We start from the raw sequence: 19,658 nt of genomic DNA, 5'->3' as shown, positions 1-19,658 counted from the left end.
CCACTTCCAGGACGTTCTGGTGGCCTGCTTTGTCAGGGTCTACTGCTACGCTACCTCCCCCTCTTGCCCTAAGACAATAACCCAGGGTCAGGCTCCGTGCGTGGCCTCTGCCTTTAAGAAGTTTATCAAGGTACAAGGTGACTTCTTATTCATAGAATCATGGAGTAATCAATCTGGAAGGGGCTGCATAAATCTAATTTAACACCGGCTTCCAGCAAGTTCATACAGCTTACTCAAGGTCACACAGCCAGTTAGGCGCTGTGGAGCTGGCACTAGTATTCCGCTGTCTCATCCTGTCCCCAAAGAACGAACTGCTTTCTGTGGGTAGGAATTAAAAATCTTACCGCAGCTGTTGGAAATCTGGAATTCAGAATGAACTGTGTCCTATGGAACAACAGTTTGGAAAACTTTGATTTGAGGTTTGACATCTGATCATTTCCAATTCACCGGGGAGCTTTGGAAAGGTCATTTACTCTCTGTCTCCCCAAACCCTGGCGGCGTAATGGTTAACTGCTATGGCTGTTAACCAAAAGGCTGGCAGTTCGACTCCACCAGGCACTCCTTGGGAACTCTATAGGGCGGTTCTACTCTGTCCTCTAGGGTCACTATGAGTCAGAATCAACTTGACAGCAACAGGTTTGTTTTTTTTTTGTTTTGTTCTCCCCATATGTAAATAAGGCTGTAATATGGCACACAAATGTTAGGAACAATGAATAGGAACATGGACAAAGACTGTAATCTTCTGACAAGGACCAAACCAAAAAAAGAAAAAATCCGTTGCTGTTGAGTCAATTGCAACACACAGCGACCCATGGGACAGAGTAGAACTGCCCCATAGGGTTTCTAAGGAGTGGCTGGTAGATTCGAACTGCTGACCTTTTGGTCAGCAGCCAAGCTCTTAACCACTGTGTCACCAGGGCTCCTCCTATAGGTTTCAAAGGACACTTGGTAAGCATAGGGGATGGTGTGAATGGCTGAAATCCATTCATTCCTGCCACAGTATGTCAAACTTGTCTCTCCAGATAAAGGCCGGACTGAGAGCCACACCTGGCAGCGGCCCCGTGGAAGGAGGCTGAAGCAGCCTGAGACCTTTTGTTCTTTATGAGAAACAACTAGTTGAGAAAAGAATAGGAAAGAGACGAAGGTAGAGAAAGAGGAACAGAAGGAAGGGGGAAGGGGGGAGGGATCAGCACATTTTAAATGTGAATTTATGATGATATAAGCAATTCTGTTAAAAAATCAGAGAAGGGAAAGGTGAGCCCATGTGTTGTAGGAGTGTGCGCGCTGTGAGAGGCAGAGCAGAGCAGCTGATCCGCCCTTCCTCCAGCCGCATTTGTTATTCTGTTCAGACCAACAGTGGAGCTTGATGCTCAGCAGTCTTAAAGGGGACTCAAGGGGGCCACCCAGTCATTTGAGGCCAGCCTTCAAAGAGACAGGCTTCCATATATGGGCTCAAGCACTGCACACACATCCACAGCAGCTGGGGGCTGCCGACTGAGCTATTTTTAAAAACCCCATGGAGGAGTAGGCATTAAAGGGTGATAACCACTGCCCATTCTAGAATGGTTCTCACACACCTTAGCCAGGATCCGTCCATCTGGTTAACTTCAAAATGTCCAATGTCTCCACAGGACAAATGCGACCCTGCAGACAGGCAGGCATGTTGGGCTCCACGTGTTACACATGACTAAGAAGAGAACGAAGGAGCCCTGGTGGCGCAGTGGTTAAAGTGACTGACTGCTAACCCAAAGGTTGGCGGTTCGAAAGATGTGGCAGACTTACAGCCTTGGAAAACCTATGGGGTCGCTATGAGTCGGAATAGACTCAACGGCAGTGGGTTAAGAGGAGAATGCTTGGAAGATGAAACTAAACTGCACAGGGCTATAGTGAACCCCGAAAATTACAGAGCTCTCCTTTTCCTTCTCATTATTAGCTGTTCCTTCCTCAAACATTGACTCATTTTTGGTTGAGCAAAGACCTCCAAATGGGTGTGATCTTATCCTTGAGTAACATGTTTATAAAGAGTGAGGTCTGACAGTAACCTTGCCTAACTTTTTACCTCTGTTCATTTATCCCATGAAACAAATTATTGGGGATTTGCATGAGGCTAATTTCTTTAAACTTGCTATTTTAATGGGAACTGGATAAAACTATATTTTTCAAACCCTTTTTTGGGCTTTCCCAAAATAGCTTACTCTAAAGAATCATGAAATGAACCTTGATTGGCATCTTGGATTGTGGACAGTCTTCAAAGGATGTATACCGGTATTCTAAGATGTGATCTTTGAGGTTAACCAAAACCAACTCTTAATGGTTTCCTGTTCTTTGAAATAGAGAGTTGTGAAAAAAGATATATATAAATAAGAAAAACAGGGAAATCACTGAGTTTCAAGAGATCTTTTGATTAAGATAATCAGTTTTTCATATTATTAAATGGCCATCTTCACGACACTTTGAGTTTGATCCCTGCAGGATGGTAACAGCGCACTTGCTGTGTTTCTGCCTGGGCCATGAATTCTGCCTAGTGATAGTGCTGTATGAACAGACACGGTCCACACCCCAACTCAGATTTCGCGCTTCTTAGGTGACATCTGAAAAATTTACATGTTTTCAAAATGTCAGCTCTATGAATCTCCAAACTTTGAAGGGTTTCTGCAAATGGAGAATTTTTATAAAATACAATGACCAATTCATGCAGAAAGCCAGGCCCTAAGTAAGGAGCTATTCTAGATGCTGTCCACTCTGGATTTGGTGGTCACGTGATTGCTTTCTGGACCCAGCAGTCAGCCTGGTTAGGGTTTGCGTCTATATCCTGCAACGTGCGGGCTGCGAAGCTTCAGCTTCCTCACGTGTGAAGTGAGGATAATAACACCAAACTTTGTGTAGTCATCGATAAGATCAACCAAAAGGATACCTGTAACGCAAACCACATGACCCCTGGTCCACTGCGGACCCTCAGTAAGGGTTGGCTTGCAAAAGAAAAACCAGAGCAGAGGAAATAAAATTAATATACCAAAATAAAAGAGCCTTTTCATGAAACAGAAATGCTCCCGAGAGGAAAACGCAGGTGACACCTCGTCCATGTAAGCAAAAGCAAGTTCACAAATGGAACACAAAACTGCAGACAGAGTAAAATGAGTGTCATCAGTTTGTGGCTAAGCTGTGGTGCTGAGTTCTGCTTCTTGTCCATGCTTCCTGTCCTCCCTTCTCAGCATGGCACTGCCCACAAGCACACCGCCACCGAGAAGCTCAGGCTGGAAACATCCGGACTTCAAACATTTTCTTTTGTGAAAAGGAACAAGCCAAATACTATTCTTAGGCAGAAAACAAATACGAGTTTTCTTCCTATAAGTAAGCTCAGCAAGTTTGACTGCCTTAATCTGCTCCTCATGTTCACACAAGGCTTTTCATTGTTCACAGTGTCAGCATTCTGTGCCTATAAACCTAGGCCACATCAGCCATTGAAGGGTGGCGGGGAGTTCTAAGACTCTTGGCACCCTAGTAGGTTCTCTAAAAAAAAAAAAAGAACAACAACAACAAAAACCCCAAACCTGTTGCCATCAGGTTGATTCTGACTCATAGCGACCCTACAGGATGGAGTAGAACTGTCCCATATGGTTTCTAAGGAGCGGCTGCTGGATTTGAACTGCCAACTTTTCGATTAGAAGCTGTAGCTCTTAACCTCTGTGCCACCAAGGCTCCAGTGGGTTCTCTGCTCCTGATTTATTTATGTGACTGGATACAGCTGCATCTTGAGTCACTGGGCCCTAAGCGGTGACTGGCATATAAAAAATGTTCATAGGCATTTAAAAATAGTTAAAAAAAAAATTCTGACATCTGCAAAGGCTATGACATAATTCGCTAAGTTTAGCGTATAAAATAGTGTTGGGTGTCTGTACCAGCTGAAGGTTAAGTTCATCTGGACCAGCTGGAGAAGAGAAATACCACATGACAAGGAGTGGTGGGAGAGGCAAAAACAGACTTCCTGCCACCAAGCATGAGGCCCAGGGCGAGCGTGAGGGAGAAATTGTCTCAGGAGAGGCTGTGAAAAGTGCATTCACAAGAGAGATCAAACCAGTTATCATAGCTGCCCTGTGGAATTGGAACAAAAGTGGGGCAGAAGCAGGCTGCACCAGGAAGAAAGGCTGAAGAACGGTGACTCACAGGGCGCCATGCGGCTGCAGACGAGCTGAGGGACACAGAGGAAGGTACGTGGGCACGCTGGGGCATAAGTCAGCAGAGAAGAAGGCAGCCACTGAGGCACTATACACGGGGCAGTGGCAGCCAAGGAAGCCATTTCTTTTTGCAACGGAGACATGCAGTTCCCTGAGAGCAGTGGTATGAAGAGGGAGGCTGCCGAGGAGCCACCAGGAGAAGATGGTGGAAGGCTTAACACCCACTCAGCTGTCTCCCTCAGTGACACCTGTCACCTTGCCAGGCAGACAGTCACCCTCCCTCGGAGCGCCCACGGCACCGTGTCCACTCCTCAATCAGCACACAGCTCACCATTCTGCAACAAGGGGGTTTTGTAGGCTCCCAGCCCTGGCCCCTGGGGTGCGAGTCAATGCTGACTGGATGAAGCAAAGTGGTGCTGGACTTCAGGAGGCTGACCTGTTGGGCCCAAGGCCAGAGGCAGAAGCCACTCACTGTGAAGCCAGAGGAACGTGGGAGGGGCGTGGACTCCTGACTGCCAGAAGACGGAAGGGCAGGTGTGCTGACAACAGGGTGTCGGGACTTTGCTTCCTGACCCAGGTACCAGTGGATGTGGAGACACAGGCCTATGGAGCAGTCTTAGCCTAAGTGAGGGGGCCCAAAGAGAGGACGAGGCTGAGAGCCAGGAGGCCTGCCCTCTAGTCCTGGCTTCATCACTAGCAGATGAGGTGACCTTGGGGGAATCACCATTGTACCTTGTCCTTGTAAAATTAGGGAGCCAGGATAGATCTCTGGTTCTCAAACCTGGCTGATCATCAGACGCACCTGGGAGCTTTACAAACACACATGCACATATGTGCAGGCATTTACACACACACACACACACACACACACACACACACTCCCCTGAATCAGAGGCTCTGGTCAAATCTCCCAGGACCTCTGACGGTCATGCAGGTGTGGACTGTACTGGGACTAGATAAGCTTGGAGGGCACTTCCAGCACTAGAAAACCATGAAACACACAGAGACTTTTTAAAGACCCATTTTTTCCTATACTTTCTCTTGAAGGAGTCACGCGCTTTCCTTGTTTCAGAGACAGGACAGAGTTGCCTCTATCACCTGAGGGAGGTCAGTAGACTACCGCTTACCCCACAAGGCTCAGCTACGAGGCAGCGAGCCAGGAGCCCAGCGTGCAGTCACAGGCCACAACCCAGAGTAGGGAGGGGTGTGGCTCCCAAACCAGCACACCCAAGGTTAGAGTGAGCCAGTCTTCCTCCCAGGGCTCCTCTGGGGCCAGGCAGCAACAGCAGGCTCTACATCTCAGGCACACGGTGATTAGTGGCGCCATCTTGGTGTCGTTGTTGGGGTCAGCTGGCTACCTGACATTGTCCTAACACGATAACAGCTTCCATGTACAGAGTGCCCTGATCCTTCCTGTGTGCCAAGCCCCACACCAGCTGCTTTGTAATCCCTGCTACACCGAATCACCATCGGCATCCTATGGAGTTCTCTTAGTAGCTCCAGTTTATAGATTAGACAACAGGTTTGAAAGGTTAAATTGTTTGCCTGAGATCACAGAGCTAGGAGCTGGAATTTAAACGGGGCTATCTGATCTTGATGGGGCACCGGTGGTTCAGTGGTAGGACTCTCACCTTCCATGCGGGAGACCAGGGTTTGATTCCCAGCCAGTGCACCTCAGACACAGTCACCACCCGTCTGTCTGTGGAGGTTTGTATGTTGCTATGACGCTCAACAGGTTTCAGCGGAGCTCCCGGACTAAGGCAGACTAAGAAGAAAGGCCTAGCAATCTAACTCCAAAAATCAGCCAGCAAAAACACTATGGGTCACAATGGTCTGATCACTAACTGCTAACGGGGGTGATGCAGGACCAGGCAGCGTTTTGTTCTGTTGTGCACGGGGTCACCATGAGTTGGGGGCCGACTCAATGGCATCTAACAAGCAACAACAACCGGACCTTGAGGTTACATTCTTAGCCTATTACAGGTTCCACTCCTTAAAGCTTCTGGAGGGGAGTCCCCCCACTCCAACTTGCCCTTTAGAGAAGAGGGCAGAAGCACGCCTGGCCCAGGGCTGCTGCCCAGGGCGTCTCCTGCTTACCTTGGCCAGCCTGGCTCGCTTGATGAGGTCATTGAGTTTGCGCACAGCTGCTTTCTGCGGGAGGCTCTGGATGTCCCTGAAGAGGTCCTGGGCCTCGGCCTCGAAGAGCCTGCGGTTGTCGGTGTTCTGCAGGGGCTGCGCCCAGAAGGAGCCAATGTAGACACGTAGCACCTCGGGTGTGTTGATGACCTTGCCGAGGGACCACATGAGGGCCCCGTAGACACGCATCAGCTGCTGTGTGTCCACCTGGTCAGCCTTGTTGAGCACCACGCGGATCTTGTCATCCTGGCCCCGGAAGGCTTTGATGGCCTCCGAGAACTCGTCCGAGATGTCCAGTTTGTGAGCGTCAAAGAGCAGGATGATTCTGTCGACCCGCTCTGCAAACCACTGCAGCACCTGGCAGAAGTCATAGCCTGGGTGGAGAGAGCAGGCCGTCAGTGCTTCCACTGCTGCGGGGATCCGGCAGCTGCCGGGGGCAGGGAGGAGGGATGGTGGTGCCCTGAGACCCATTTCAAATGGGGCCCCCAGGCTGGACCATCTGCCTAATGCTGGGCGTCCTGGGGGCCATTCCACGGCAAGCAACAGGGAGTAAAGAGGGCCTCATGGTCACCTTGATGGTGCACTGTTTACTTCCGTATCTGTAGTTTTGGTTAGCCCTCACAGGTGTCTTATATTACCCAATACAGTCTTTCAGATCAATGGCAACATTGATTAATGGCTCTGTAAAACCACAGGCCGTGGGTCAAAAGCTCCCACTTCTGTCAAAATCTCACGTTTCTAAAAGCACCGGCGATGGAAGGGGAAGAAAATCTGGATTCCAGGTGCCCGGTAAACATCACAAAAGAGGGATCGTCTTCTCTTAACCCTAGTTCCTACAGTTCTAAGGAGGTCAAAGGTTGTCCTGGCCGAGGCAGTGACCACTATTTATTGTTTGGGCTATTTATATCTTAAGTATGTTATAAATATTTTTAAAAGTTATGTCTCACAGCTATTCTGTGAAATGGTTTCTTGCCAATTTCTTTTTTAAAACGGCCAGGCCCATAACAGACTCTGTTTAGCTTGCTCTGGCCACGTACCAACACTCTCCAACTCACGCAGTTAGATAAACATTCCTCTCAACCTGCGGTCAAGGCTTTCAGGCATTTCCCCAGGGGGGCAGATTCCCACGAAAAGCAACAAGAGAAGGCCTGGCCCACAAAGTTTATTTTTAATCGGGGTCTGATTAGCCACGGAATCGGAGTCTTACTCTAGCCCAGCCTAGAGCCCAGGTGTGGGGTCACCTTTCCTGACTCCTATGTGAGTGCTCTTCCCCCTTTTTTCAAATTATGAAAGCTTTCCCAAGTACATAAAAGTGTAGAGAATAACATGTATGCTGACCTAAGCAGCGTGCAACTTTAACGAAGTTTGACATTTGCCATGTTTGCTTCAGATACTTTTTATACTAAGCCTACTTATATATAATAAAACACCACTCAGCCATGATAAGGAATTAGATCTTCACTTATCAACATAGATAAATCTAGAAAAAATCAGTTTCACGAGGATATGTACAATATGATAATATTCACGTGAAATGTTAACATACAAAACAATACTCAGCAGCCTACGGATATACCCAAAAAAACCAAACCCGTTGCTATCGAGTCGATTGTGATTCATGGCAACCCCATGTGTTACAGAGTAGAACTGCTCCATAGGGTTTTTTTGGCTGTGATCTTCATGAAAGCAGATTGCTAGGCCTTTCTTCCACAGTGTCACTGGGTGGGTTTGAACTGCCAACCTTCAAGTTAGCAGCTGATTGCAAACCGCTTGCCCCACCCTGGGACCTTATGGATACATACTATACAGCAAAAATGCAAAAGTGTTAGCATCAATTCCAGGGTAATCGTTCACTCTGCATAGAGGGAGTGTGGAATCTAAGGTGGACCAGAAAGCGTCTAGAGAAGGATCTAACAGGCAAAAATAAAGGAGTTCAATGGGTTAGAGTTTCCATGAATTTGAAAACAGGTGTAAGAGAGTAGTTGAACAAGGAAACTGGAGTCAGACATTTTTAAAAAGAAAACAAAACGTTCAGGAGTGCTGAAGACCCCGGGTACCCACCCGTCTGCCCCCAGGGGAAACCACTCCCTGAACGAGGTGTTTTTATCTCTGTGCCTCTCTGTACACTGCCAGTCCACGCTTTTCACTCCTCTGCTTTGTCTTGCTGATTCCCTGGGGGCTGGGGGGGCAAAGGAGCTTTCGGAAGGAGGGCTGGAGTTTATTTTCACAGCCGTCAGCAGTCCGTGTACAACAGAGGAAAATCAAAGACCTCCTGAATGGGTCACGCAGTAGTATGTAAAGATTTAGAGTGAAGACTTCCCTGAGTCCTGTCCCTGCACACCCAGAACAAACTGCCTCCCAAGGTAACAGTAGGTGCTGCTGTCATTTGAGACTGACTTCCACAGCAGACGGCCCCAGACCATGGGAGGAGAGACTCCGCAGATGAGTGAGGGTGCTGTCCTCGGGGAGCCAGGAGGACACCTTGGAAGCACCCACCAGAAGAACCTGTGTGTGGCCCTGCTTGTCTAGTATGGGTGACTGACTGGTCACTCTCACCTGCCTGCTCTCTCACGTGGTCTCCCTTGTGGCCAAAACCCAGTAACTGAAAGTTCAGATATGGTTTAAAGAAAGTGCTGTCCGGCAGCACGCTGGGGTGGACATGAGTGGTTTTTTGCTGAACATCACTCCTGTTTGGGGGTGCCTTGTGGGAACCCTGGTAGCGTAGTGGTTAAGTGCTCCAGCTGCTAACCAAGAGGCTGGCAGTTTGAATCTGCCAGGCACTCCCTGGAAACTCTATGGGGCAGTTCTACTCTGTCCTATACGGTCACTATGAGTTGGAATTGACTCGACAGCAGTGGATTTGTGGGCAATAAAAGCTGCAGGTGTGGCCAGCAGTCCCCGGCCCCTCCTTAGGAGGGTAGGGTACAGGCAGGTGAACTAGACTCAGGCGACCAGCTCCTCCTCCCTGCACCCACGGTGGGATGCCGAGCTGAGAATCCGGCGGTGGCAGCTTGCTAACCCTCCTCTGAGCCCAGTTTGCCCACCTTCCCATTAATTCTGTGAATGACCTGATCTTCCCCCAAATTCCTTTTCTGCTTATGTTAGTCAGAATCTGTTTCCTTGGTTTGCTACCAAGAACCATGACTGGTAGGTTTTTTTCCCTACATTTTAGTATTTCTGAAATTTGGATGTCTCTTACAATTAATGCCACAAGAAACCTGCCAGCCCCGAGGCAGAGAAGCTGAAACCCAACTGCCACACCAGCGCATGGGCTGTCAGCCATGTAGAGATGGTGTCTCCTCTTCCGAGGGGCTGTGGACAAGCTGCTGGCCTTGGTAGCTACCACGTGTTTGAACTTAAATTTTGGTTCCTGCTAGTGAGTTTAAATGTCCTTAAAAAGATTTCATTCCAAAGCTACAGTGAAATAAAAAGTTGTTGGAAACAGAGCTGCCAGGTGCAAGTTTACTATAAGTGAACCCAATACCCATCTCTGGAGGAATGACCATATGTCCGTATTTTCTTGTTTAAAAGCAACAATGAGAGCTCAATAAGGCTTAAGAAGTACAGGCAGATAAAGCTGTGTTATCTACTGTCATTGAGCAGGTGTAAAAGGACTGCTGGTCACATGTCAGATAATGTAATCAAAGATATAGATTTCACCGAGTGTCTGGGAAGAGAGCAGAGAACTATTAAAGCTGGGAGAGGCTGGTCTGCTCAATTACTGTACCGTGAAGGACTTGGGCACCAAATACCTATCTCCCCAAAGCTCCTAGCTGATCCTTAAGAAATGATTTGACTTTCCATGAAAGTTATTTAGTTAAGAAGAAAACCTAAAAGCCTAATTCCTCAGCATTTGGTGAGTTGGAACATTCTGTCGCTGTCACGCTGATCATCTCTCAAAAGAAAAAGAGCCAGTCAGAGACTGGAGGACCTGAGACCACTGATTCGCAAAGTGTGGTCTTGCATTAGAATCAAACAAGGGGCAAGTTAACACGGACTCCCAGGTCCTTCCCCAACCCACCCCATGAGGGGCCCACCTAACCAGGGGCCGGGGCCAGGGCCAGGGCCTGGGGCCGGGGCCGGGGCCGGGACCTGGGGCCGGGGCCGGGGCCGGGGCTGGGGCTGGGGCTGCCGATGAAGCTCCCCCGGTGACTGCGCTGCACGGTCAAGTCTGAGAACGACTGCGTTGAACTGAATGCCAAGGACCGGATTGTACAGATTACACTTAAGTTTCCGGTGGTGAGCAAAACAAACAGTTAAAGTACGGTTTCTCTTCATCCCGGAGTTACCAATAGACGGCTAGGTGGTGCGTTGTAGATCCGAGGAAACCCAGAATTCAAATACGCTTTTTTGAACATGAATTCTTAGACTCACGGATGCTCTCTGCCTTTGCTCTCGCTGGGCCTTGGCCCCGGCAAACCCTTCCCCTCTGGTCCCGATCTACAAATCCTGCCCAGATCCCATTCATTCTTCAAAATACCTGGATGAACCCTGATTCAGTTACATGTTACTTAACTTTTCTTTAAGCCCCGATCTTCTCATCTGTAAAACAGGGCTATTAGGTGATCACAAGAGAAAATGCTTATAACGTGCCCAGTACTATGTTGAGACTGAATAAACCCTTCAATAAAGGTAAGTTATTATTATTATATTTTATTATATATTGTACAATATATTATTACATAATATGTGTCATTATTATTTCTCTCCCCCCATGGGTGGAATCAATTGCTCCCTCTTCTCATCTTTCAGAGCGCTTTGCATCCCTACTGCACCACTTTGCACAGTGCCTCATAATCAAGTGGCTGTATCTGTCTCCCTCATTAGATTACAAATCCTTTAACCACAGCGGCCATGTTTTTCTCATTATGGCACAAGCTAGTGCTTAACAGTATGGGTTTTGGACCATGCTGCTTGGGATGTAATCCTGGCTCCATCGCTTACTAGTTCTGTGACCTTGAGCGAGTGACTTAACCTCTCTGTGCCTCATTTCTTTCTCTGCAAAAAGGGGCTAATAATAATACGTAGTTCATGGGGCTGAAGAGTTAATACATGTGAAGGCTTTAGAACCGCCCTGGCACCTAGAAAGCACTACTGGTTACTGGTTAGGATGTTTTCAATCTTTGTATCAAATGCTGGTGCACAGTGGGATTAAAACAAATGTCGTACAACAAATGAAGGATGTCTGGCTGGGGAGAATATAGTCTGGAGCCATGGGAAACAGCAAAATTAATTAGGGTAAAAACAACAATACAGTGATACTTGAGCCAAGTGAGAGAATTCAAGTGCCGAGAAAATAGCTAACAGAAGATACTGACTGGGCAGAAAACCACTCATACTTTATAAATAGAGCCAGTGGACTCACAAAGGCCCAGCGACCTTCCTTTTCTTGCTTGTGAAATGGGCGGACTTCAACCAGATGGTCTTAAAGATCCCGGCTTGCCCCTAGAATAAATCTGATTCTAATCAGACACTCCGTGACGTAGAAAAATCCTGTGCGTACTCACATGGCAGGGATAACTCAGGGCACACACATGTACTCACTCGGGGGAGAATAAGGAATTTTCCCAAAGATTCTGCTACAGAAGATAGTGATTCTTATCCACATCAGAGGTCAGCCACACTGTGCTAAGTAGGTTTGTGAACTGAGCTACAGCTTAAAGCAAGGTTGAAAACAGTGACCCTCAGACTGAATGTGGCCCTGAGATGCTGTTTTGTTTGGCCTGCACAGTGTTCTTAAAATCTTGAATTGACCGTCTTTGGTCAGGGCACACAGTGCTCAGTTCTTACAGATGGCCAAGTTCACGGATGTACCCACACATGGGAAACCCTGGTGGCATAGTGGTTAAGTGCTACTGCTGCTAACCAAAGGGTTGGCAGTTCGAATCCGCCAGATGCTCCTTGGAAACTCTATGGGGCAGTTCTACTCTGTCCTATAGGGTCGCTGTGAGTCGGAACCAACTTGACGGCACTGGGTTTTTTTGGATTGGAACACATGTCCCCTGGAAATTGGGAGTACACCGAATATCCTTTTGGAATTTAAAGATGCTTCAAATACAAAAGTCAAAGGTTAATTAATAATTATGGTATGCCGAGGGAGTGCTTAAAGCCCTGGTGGCTCAGTGGTTAAGAGCTCAGCTGCTAACAAAAAGGTCGGCAGTTCAAATCCACTAGCCGCTCCTTGGAAACCCTATGAGGCAGTTCTACTCTGTCCTTAGGGTCGCTGTGAGTCAGGTTTTAGGAAGTACCTGGAACTGCTGCTGAGGGACATAACTCTTTAGAGCTAAGCTTACTGGCTTTATCCATAATAGCCCAAAACTGGAAAGAACACGAATGTCCCTCCACAGGCAAATGGATAAACAAACCTTGGCACATCTACATGGTGGAATATCACTCAGCAATAAAGAGGAATGAACTACTGACACAGGCAAGGCCAAAGATGAATCTCAGAAACATAATGCTGGGTAAAAGGAGCCAGGCAACAAAGAGTACATGCTGTACCAGTTCATTTATATTAAATTCTAGAACAGGGATAACTAAGCCGCAGTGACAGAACGCATATCAGTGGTGGCCAGTGTCTGGGGGTGGGGTTGACGATGGACTGCAGAGTGTCATGAGGGAGCTTCTCGGGGTGGTGGGAAGTTTATATACCTTGATAATGGTGGTGGCTTACCAGTACATAAGTTGGTCAAAACTCACCAAATTGTAAAATTGAAATGGGTGCATTTTATTATACATAAATTATGCCTCAAAGAAATTGATTTAAAAAAGTAAAAACAAATAAAGAAAAGAAGAACGTTCAGAAGGAAAGAAAGAAAAGAGCCCAAAGCTGCTAAACCTGTTGAAAGAAACACATCTCCACTACCGCTAAAAAAAAAAAGGAACCAGAAAGATGAAATTTGTTCCTCACGGGGATGACATAACTGATCTGGCTGTATGTGGAGTGGAATTTACCTCTACACTTTAATCAAGATCAGTCTCAAGAGCCACTCAAAGAGGTCAAAGTAAAATTTGACTTGCCCACTGGAACTCTGAGGGCTGCATAATTCCACAAATGTCCTGTTTCTGGCCGAGGTGGTAAAAGAGCCCTTTAGAGTGAGGGTTCACGAAGCACAGACACTCCCAGTTTATGAGTTTGGTTCCAGCCAGGCAGGGTCCAGCCTGACCTGGGGAACACGTGGCTGTGAATGTGTGCATGGTGAGCTTGCACGTGGGTGGGTAACCTGTGTGTGTGCGAGTGTGTGTGTGTGGGTGGCAACAGCTGATGTAATAATAGCACTGCCCCATGGTGCCCCAATTTTTTTTTTTAATTGTGCTTTAGGTGAAAGTTTATGGAGCAAATTAGTTTCTCATTAAACAATTAATACTCAGTATCTTTTGAACTCATTCATTTAACCATAGAAATTTCAAAAGTAGCACTTGAATATGGGTGAAATATGCACAGCTTGACTAATATAACTGATGTCACTAAGTTGTACACAAGAAAAAGGGAGTATCGCTAAGTGTATATGTAATTTTGCAAAAACTATATACATCTACATATACACACACACACATACACACACACATATAAAACCAAAAACCAAACCTGCTCCCATCAAGTCGGCTCCGACTCATAGCGACCCTATAGGACAGAGAAGAACTGCCATATAGAGTTTCCAAGGAGCACCTGGCAGATTAGAACTGCCTACCCTTTGGTTAGTGGCCGTAACACTTAACCACTACGCCACCAAGGTTTCCATATGTACATGTATATACATAAAATGCAGCCCTAGTGGTATAGTGGGGTTAAGGGCTAGGCTGCTAACCAAGAGGTCAGCAGTTCGAATCTACCAGCTGCTCCTTGGAAACCCTACAGGGCAGTTCTACTCTGTCCTATGGGTTGCTATACATAAAATAAAACAAAGCGGGGCTACAGATGCTGATACTTCTTAGACATAATCAATCACCTCACAGGATTAGTTTTCTTGGTTTGAAGACTTCGGGGCATAACTTCATGGGACAACTCGGTCAATTGGCATAATATAGGTCATAAAGTTTATATTCTACATCCTAGTTTGGTGAGTAGTGTCTGGGGTCTTAAAAGCTTACAAGTGGCCATCTAAGATACAGCTGTTGGTCTCTATTTGTCTGGAGCAAAAGAGAAAGAAGGAAATCCAAGAATCAGAGAAGGAACCAGTCTACCGGACTGTCTCCATGAACCATGGCCTCCTTTACCTTGAGACCAGGAGAACTACCAAATGTTCTGATCAGGGTCACAGTAGATGGATCCTGATATAAAGGAGACAAATGTGGAACAGAACTTCCAATTCTCAAAAAATCCAGACTAACTGGACTCATTGAGACTGGAGGAACCCTCGAGACTAATGCCCTGAGATACTCTTTATACCTTGAACTGAAACAATCTTCTGAAGTCACCTTTTAACTAAAGAGTGGGTTAGCTCAAAAAGTGAAGGATGTCACCCTTGAGTACTGCACTCTTTTAATTATAGAAAATTCAATTCTGTAAGATCTCTTAGTGGAATTTTATTAGTCTGAAACAAAACAGAGCTGTAATTAGTCCAACTGTTTAAAAATCCAGTTTCTATCTTTACAAAAGGACCCAGAAGCTCTGTAACTTTGGGAGCTGGGAAAGAGAATCTGTCCTTCGGAAGACCCCAGCTTGGCATTCTGAGTCCTGCTCCCCGTTCTGGGAACAAAGGGAGGAGGCAGGAAGGAAGGGGCCCCTTCCACCCAACCAGGGGCTTTCCGTCACAGCCCCTGTGGAAACCAGGTTGGAGAGAGAAAGACCCACCAGGAAATGGCATCTGGGGTTGGAACGTTTGCTCCCTGGCTCAGGTAAATGCAGGGTGGGGGTCCCTGAGGAAGCAAATTTGGCGGTCTATTATTAATAGAACAACAGAAAAAAAAAAAGCTTAAATTTCTTTCCAGAGCCAAGTTTCTAATTACCTGCGCTTTAAACAAGACTTGGTCAATGAAAGGATGCAAAACAATAGAGGACCAGCCAGCCAGAGGCCACTCTACTCCTGGGTGGGCAAGGCCAATGCTCGGTTGAACACAGCCTAAGGGCCTGCTCAAACTTCCCCTCTTTGAGGCCTTCTCCTTGCCTTCCCGGAGTCAGCAGCCCCATTCCATTCATCTTTCCAGGGCAGTCATATCCTACCCCAGTTCTCACCGTGCTGATCTGTTTGAATAAACACCTGCCTCTCTCCCGAAGTTCCCTAGCCATCAGGTTCATCTTTGTGTCCCTCTGGCACTGAGTCCAGTGTCCAGCATGAGACAGGCATTGAGTCAGTGCTGGCACAGCCCCTCTAACTGTCCTCCTTGCCCCCAGGCTCCTTCCTCTCCAATCTAGCCCTCAAACAACCCCTACCCCTACCTTCTTTGAACTCAGAGATAATCTTTAAAAACTGCACGTGCCCCTGATTATGTGTAGAATAAATGTTTACAGGACAGGTTCTCCATTACCTGGCCCAACCTACCTGACTGCTCCAGCCTTTTCTCGGTCTCTTACTAAACTCTACCCTCCCCACCTTATAAACCACACATGACCCTTTGCTATTTCTCAAAAACACTCTGCCATTTCCTGCCTGCACCTTTGCCGAGACTTTTCCTTCTACTGGAATGCCCTTCCCTCTTCTGCATCTCTTCTGGGCCACTTCCATCCAGAAGCTTTCCTGCACCTGAGTTGAACTGACCCTCCCTGCTTATCTCCTCCTCACAGGGTCTGTTCTCTACCACAGCCTTACACAGCCCAGAGTCTGTGCGCAGCCTGAGAGCAGCAGTCAAGTCTTAATCATTGCTGGCTGGTCCTCCGTGGTCTTGCATCCTTTCGTTGACCAAGTCTTGTTTAAAGCGCAGGTTGTAACTCCCCGCCCACTGCAGAATACTTTACAGTACCAGTCAGGCCCTTCGTGGCACGGTCTTACAACACCATTGCTTTCTCCCTCACAGCGCTTAAACTCTGGAAAGATTGGGCTATTTGGTGACTATAAGACAAAAGGAGCCCTGGTGGCATAGTGGTTGAGAGCTCGGCTGCTAACCAAAAGGCCGGCAGTTTGAATTCATCGAGGGCTCCTTGGAAACCCTATGGCGTAGTTCTACTCTGTCCTATAGGGTTGCTATGAGTTGGAATCAACTCCCCAGCAATGGATATAAAACAAAAACTCTATGAAGGAAGAGGACCCCCACCACTCTGTTCACCACTGTCTACTACTGAGCACTGCAGGTGTTCAGGAAATTTGGTTTAATAAACTGAATTGACTTAAAAAAAGTGTACCTGATTTTTAGCACATTAAAGGATTTACTTGCTTAGTGGTGTGAGTTTCTAGAAGAAGGGTTTGTTACTAATTATAAAAAAAATCCATTGCCTTCGAGTTGATTTTGACTCATAGCGACCCTATAGGACAGAGTAGAACTGCCCCACAGGGTTTCCAAGGAGTGGCTGGTGGATTCAAACTGCCGACCTTTTGGTTAGCAGCCGAGTTCTTAACCACTACGCCACCAGGGTTTCCGTTACTAATTATAGAAGTGTAAATTATCTCAAAATAAACACAAACTATCTGGGATTGCTCAGGTATTATATATATTTCTCAAAAATAGTCACTTCTGTTAAGTAACAGCCACTTAAGTTAAACATGTCCTAAGAGCCCTTGCATTTTCTCTAGGCGTGTTTACTTTGTAACTGGAAAAGGCTGTGGCTGGAAATTTTTCCTGGTGGCTGGGTGCAGAATAAAGGTAAAAATAAACAACTGCTGCAAATATTTACCGAGCTCTCACCATATCCTTGCACTCCGCTGAGAGCTTTACATGACTATCTCATTGAATCCCTGCAGCAACTCCGTAAGGTAGGTACTATTATTATCCCCATTTTACGAGCGAGGAAACTGAGGCTCAGAGAGGTTAAATAACTTGCCCAGGGTCACAGCTATTTCCCAGGGAAGCCGGGATTCAAAGCCAGGGACTTTGATCCCAGAGCCTCTAACCCAGCCACTGCACTGTACCATGTGTACATCAGGATGGTGGGATTACAGGTGACTTTTTTTTGGATGACTTGTAATTTTCTAAGTGCCCTACAGTAAAAATAATTGGTCTAACAATACTATTGAGGAAGGTGTTCCTTTTCATGTATAATGGTGTTTACACAAGGGTCTTGATTTCCAACACCTTCCAGCCAGAGGCTATGCTGGACACCACCCTCAAGAAAACCTGAGGGTGAAGCGATGTCTTTGCAACTACACAACCCCCTGGGGGAAGAGGCAGCCCCAACTGGCTGTACTTTTCAGAGAAACAGGAATAAGCTAGTGAGAAAACGAAACACACTTTGCCCCTACTGCCTTCTCTACCTTCCCTAGCCCATCTTCCTCCTTCTCCCCAGCTGCCCAGACACATGGTCAGGGTGGGTGAGGTAGCGAGGGGAAGTCCAGGCTCCTGTGGGTACGGGGAGGGCCTGATACTAAAGTCATGCCATCCTGGTTAATCAGAAGCCAAGCGAGGGCTACCCGGAGAGATGCTGTGGTCTCCATATCTACGCAGATTTTCTTGAGTTCATCTCTTTTTGTAGAAGTCCAACATGGGTTCACCTTAAAGTTCTTGGTAGGTCATGGTCACCTCCTGGAGGATATAGTTGGCTACAACAAAATCCCTGTGGTTACTCGAGGCTCCTGTCTCACTGCACCCGGCCTGAAGGAGGGCTGGCCACCGAACCTACTGAAATTTAAATAAAAACGGAGGACCCAATTTGTCCAGGAAATGGGCTTTGGGTTGTTTACCCTTTATCTCCCCTCCCTTTTCCTTCTTGGGATTTAGTCCAAGAGATTGTAAATCAATTTTTCTGTGTCTGTTTCCTCATAAAATAAGCAAGTTAACCTCATAGCCGGTCCCTCCTTCCTCAGGGATGTTGTGCAAGATAACGTTCGGCAGATGGTGGACTACCTGACCTTGCAGGACCCTCCCAGGCAATGGCCAGTAGAAGAAACTTGGGAAGAAAATCACATTAATCTGCAGACATGGGAACAGAGGAAGATTTCACGTGTTTTTTTTACTTAGTCCAGTAGGCCCCTTGGTGGTACCAACAGAGCGCTTGGCTGTTAGCCAAAAGGTTGGCAGTTCCAACCCACCCAGTGGCACTTCAGAAGAAAGCCTGGAGATCCAGTTCCTATAAAGATTTCAGCCAGGAAAACCCTACGGAGCTCAGTTCTACTCTGTAACACATGGGGCTGCCATGAGTTGGAATTAATAGCAATGGATTTTCTTTTTTTTTTTTTTTTTAAATTTAGTCCAGTAACTCTGCTGTTTCTGGTCATGTAACCAAGTAAAAGGGAAAACTGGGTTTTGCATCTTGTTTGCCATCACAGATTAAAATTAGGTTAAGAAGCAGGTCCATTTAAAGAGGACTTTGCCCTGAAAAGATACAATATTAGATGGCATTTTAGGCTCTGTGGGGAGATGAACTGCTTTTGTGTGGTCCTTTTTGCCGTGGTCTTGTAATTCCCACCCAAGTAACTGCGTGCGACTGTGCAAATAAGGCAACTGTGGCCCACCAAGGGGACTTGTCAGTTTTGCCATCCTACTGGGCTTAAAAGGCAGCGAATTCAAGAGAACAGGAGAAGGCTCTCACCACCACCCAAGAAGAAGGGCCAAGAGAGCAGCATGTCCTTGGGATCAAAGATCCCTGCACTGAAAAGCTTCCTGGAGCCAAGAGATAGAATGAGAGAGACAGAGAGCTGTACCACTGCAGAGAGAAGCAGTGGCAGGGAAACCAGCAGAAGACAGTGCCGTGTGCTTCCTGGCCCAGGGAGCCAGAAAGCTGAATGCCTTCAGGCAGGAGACTTCCTAATGGAGTAGGGTGCCTCCAAGCACTTGGTGGAGCTAGGTTTGCTGACCCACAGAGTTAGAGCTGAGTGCCCCTGGGGCAAGTGGGGTGCCTCAGGGCATTTATTGGCAGAGCTAAAAGAGCTTTGTAAGAAGGGCAGAGGTCGAGGGCCAGAGAGAGGTGTGCCTGAGAGCACGGCTGAGAAAAGGCTGTCCTGATGGAAGAACCTGAATTGTAACCTGTTACTTCCCTAATAAATCCCACAATCATGAGTATTGTCTGTAAGTTCTGCATGGCCCCCGCAATGAATTATCGAATCCAGCAGAGAAGTAGAGTGCCCTGGGAGGGATGGCTGGTGTCAGAATTGGTAGAGACGGCAGAGAAAGGAGGCATGTCTGACCTCCGCCTCAGGAATCAGCCTTGGGCTACTGATTCTCCTTTCCCCTTCTCAAGTTAGAGGAGGTCAGGTGCTGCCACCACACAGTTTTTACAAGCTCTTTGCTGGAGAGGGAAGTTGGTGAAAATCTACCAAC

At 47.1% G+C, this 19,658-nt stretch overlaps 1 protein-coding gene across 1 annotated transcript in view; it reads right to left on the bottom strand.

The window, feature by feature from the left end:
- EHD4 (EH domain containing 4) overlaps positions 1-19,658 on the bottom strand; it is a 73,445-nt gene that overhangs the window by 12,626 nt on the left and 41,161 nt on the right. Inside the window, exon 4 of the mRNA XM_049897872.1 lies at positions 6,273-6,685. Within this exon, the coding sequence (XP_049753829.1) occupies positions 6,273-6,685 (413 nt within the window). The remainder of the gene's footprint in view (positions 1-6,272; positions 6,686-19,658) is intronic.

Source organism: Elephas maximus, chromosome 10, assembly GCF_024166365.1.
Source record: "Elephas maximus indicus isolate mEleMax1 chromosome 10, mEleMax1 primary haplotype, whole genome shotgun sequence".
Taxonomy (NCBI): domain Eukaryota; kingdom Metazoa; phylum Chordata; class Mammalia; order Proboscidea; family Elephantidae; genus Elephas; species Elephas maximus.
The sequence above is the reverse complement of the archived record's forward strand: the minus strand, read 5'-3'. Positions and strand labels throughout refer to the sequence as shown.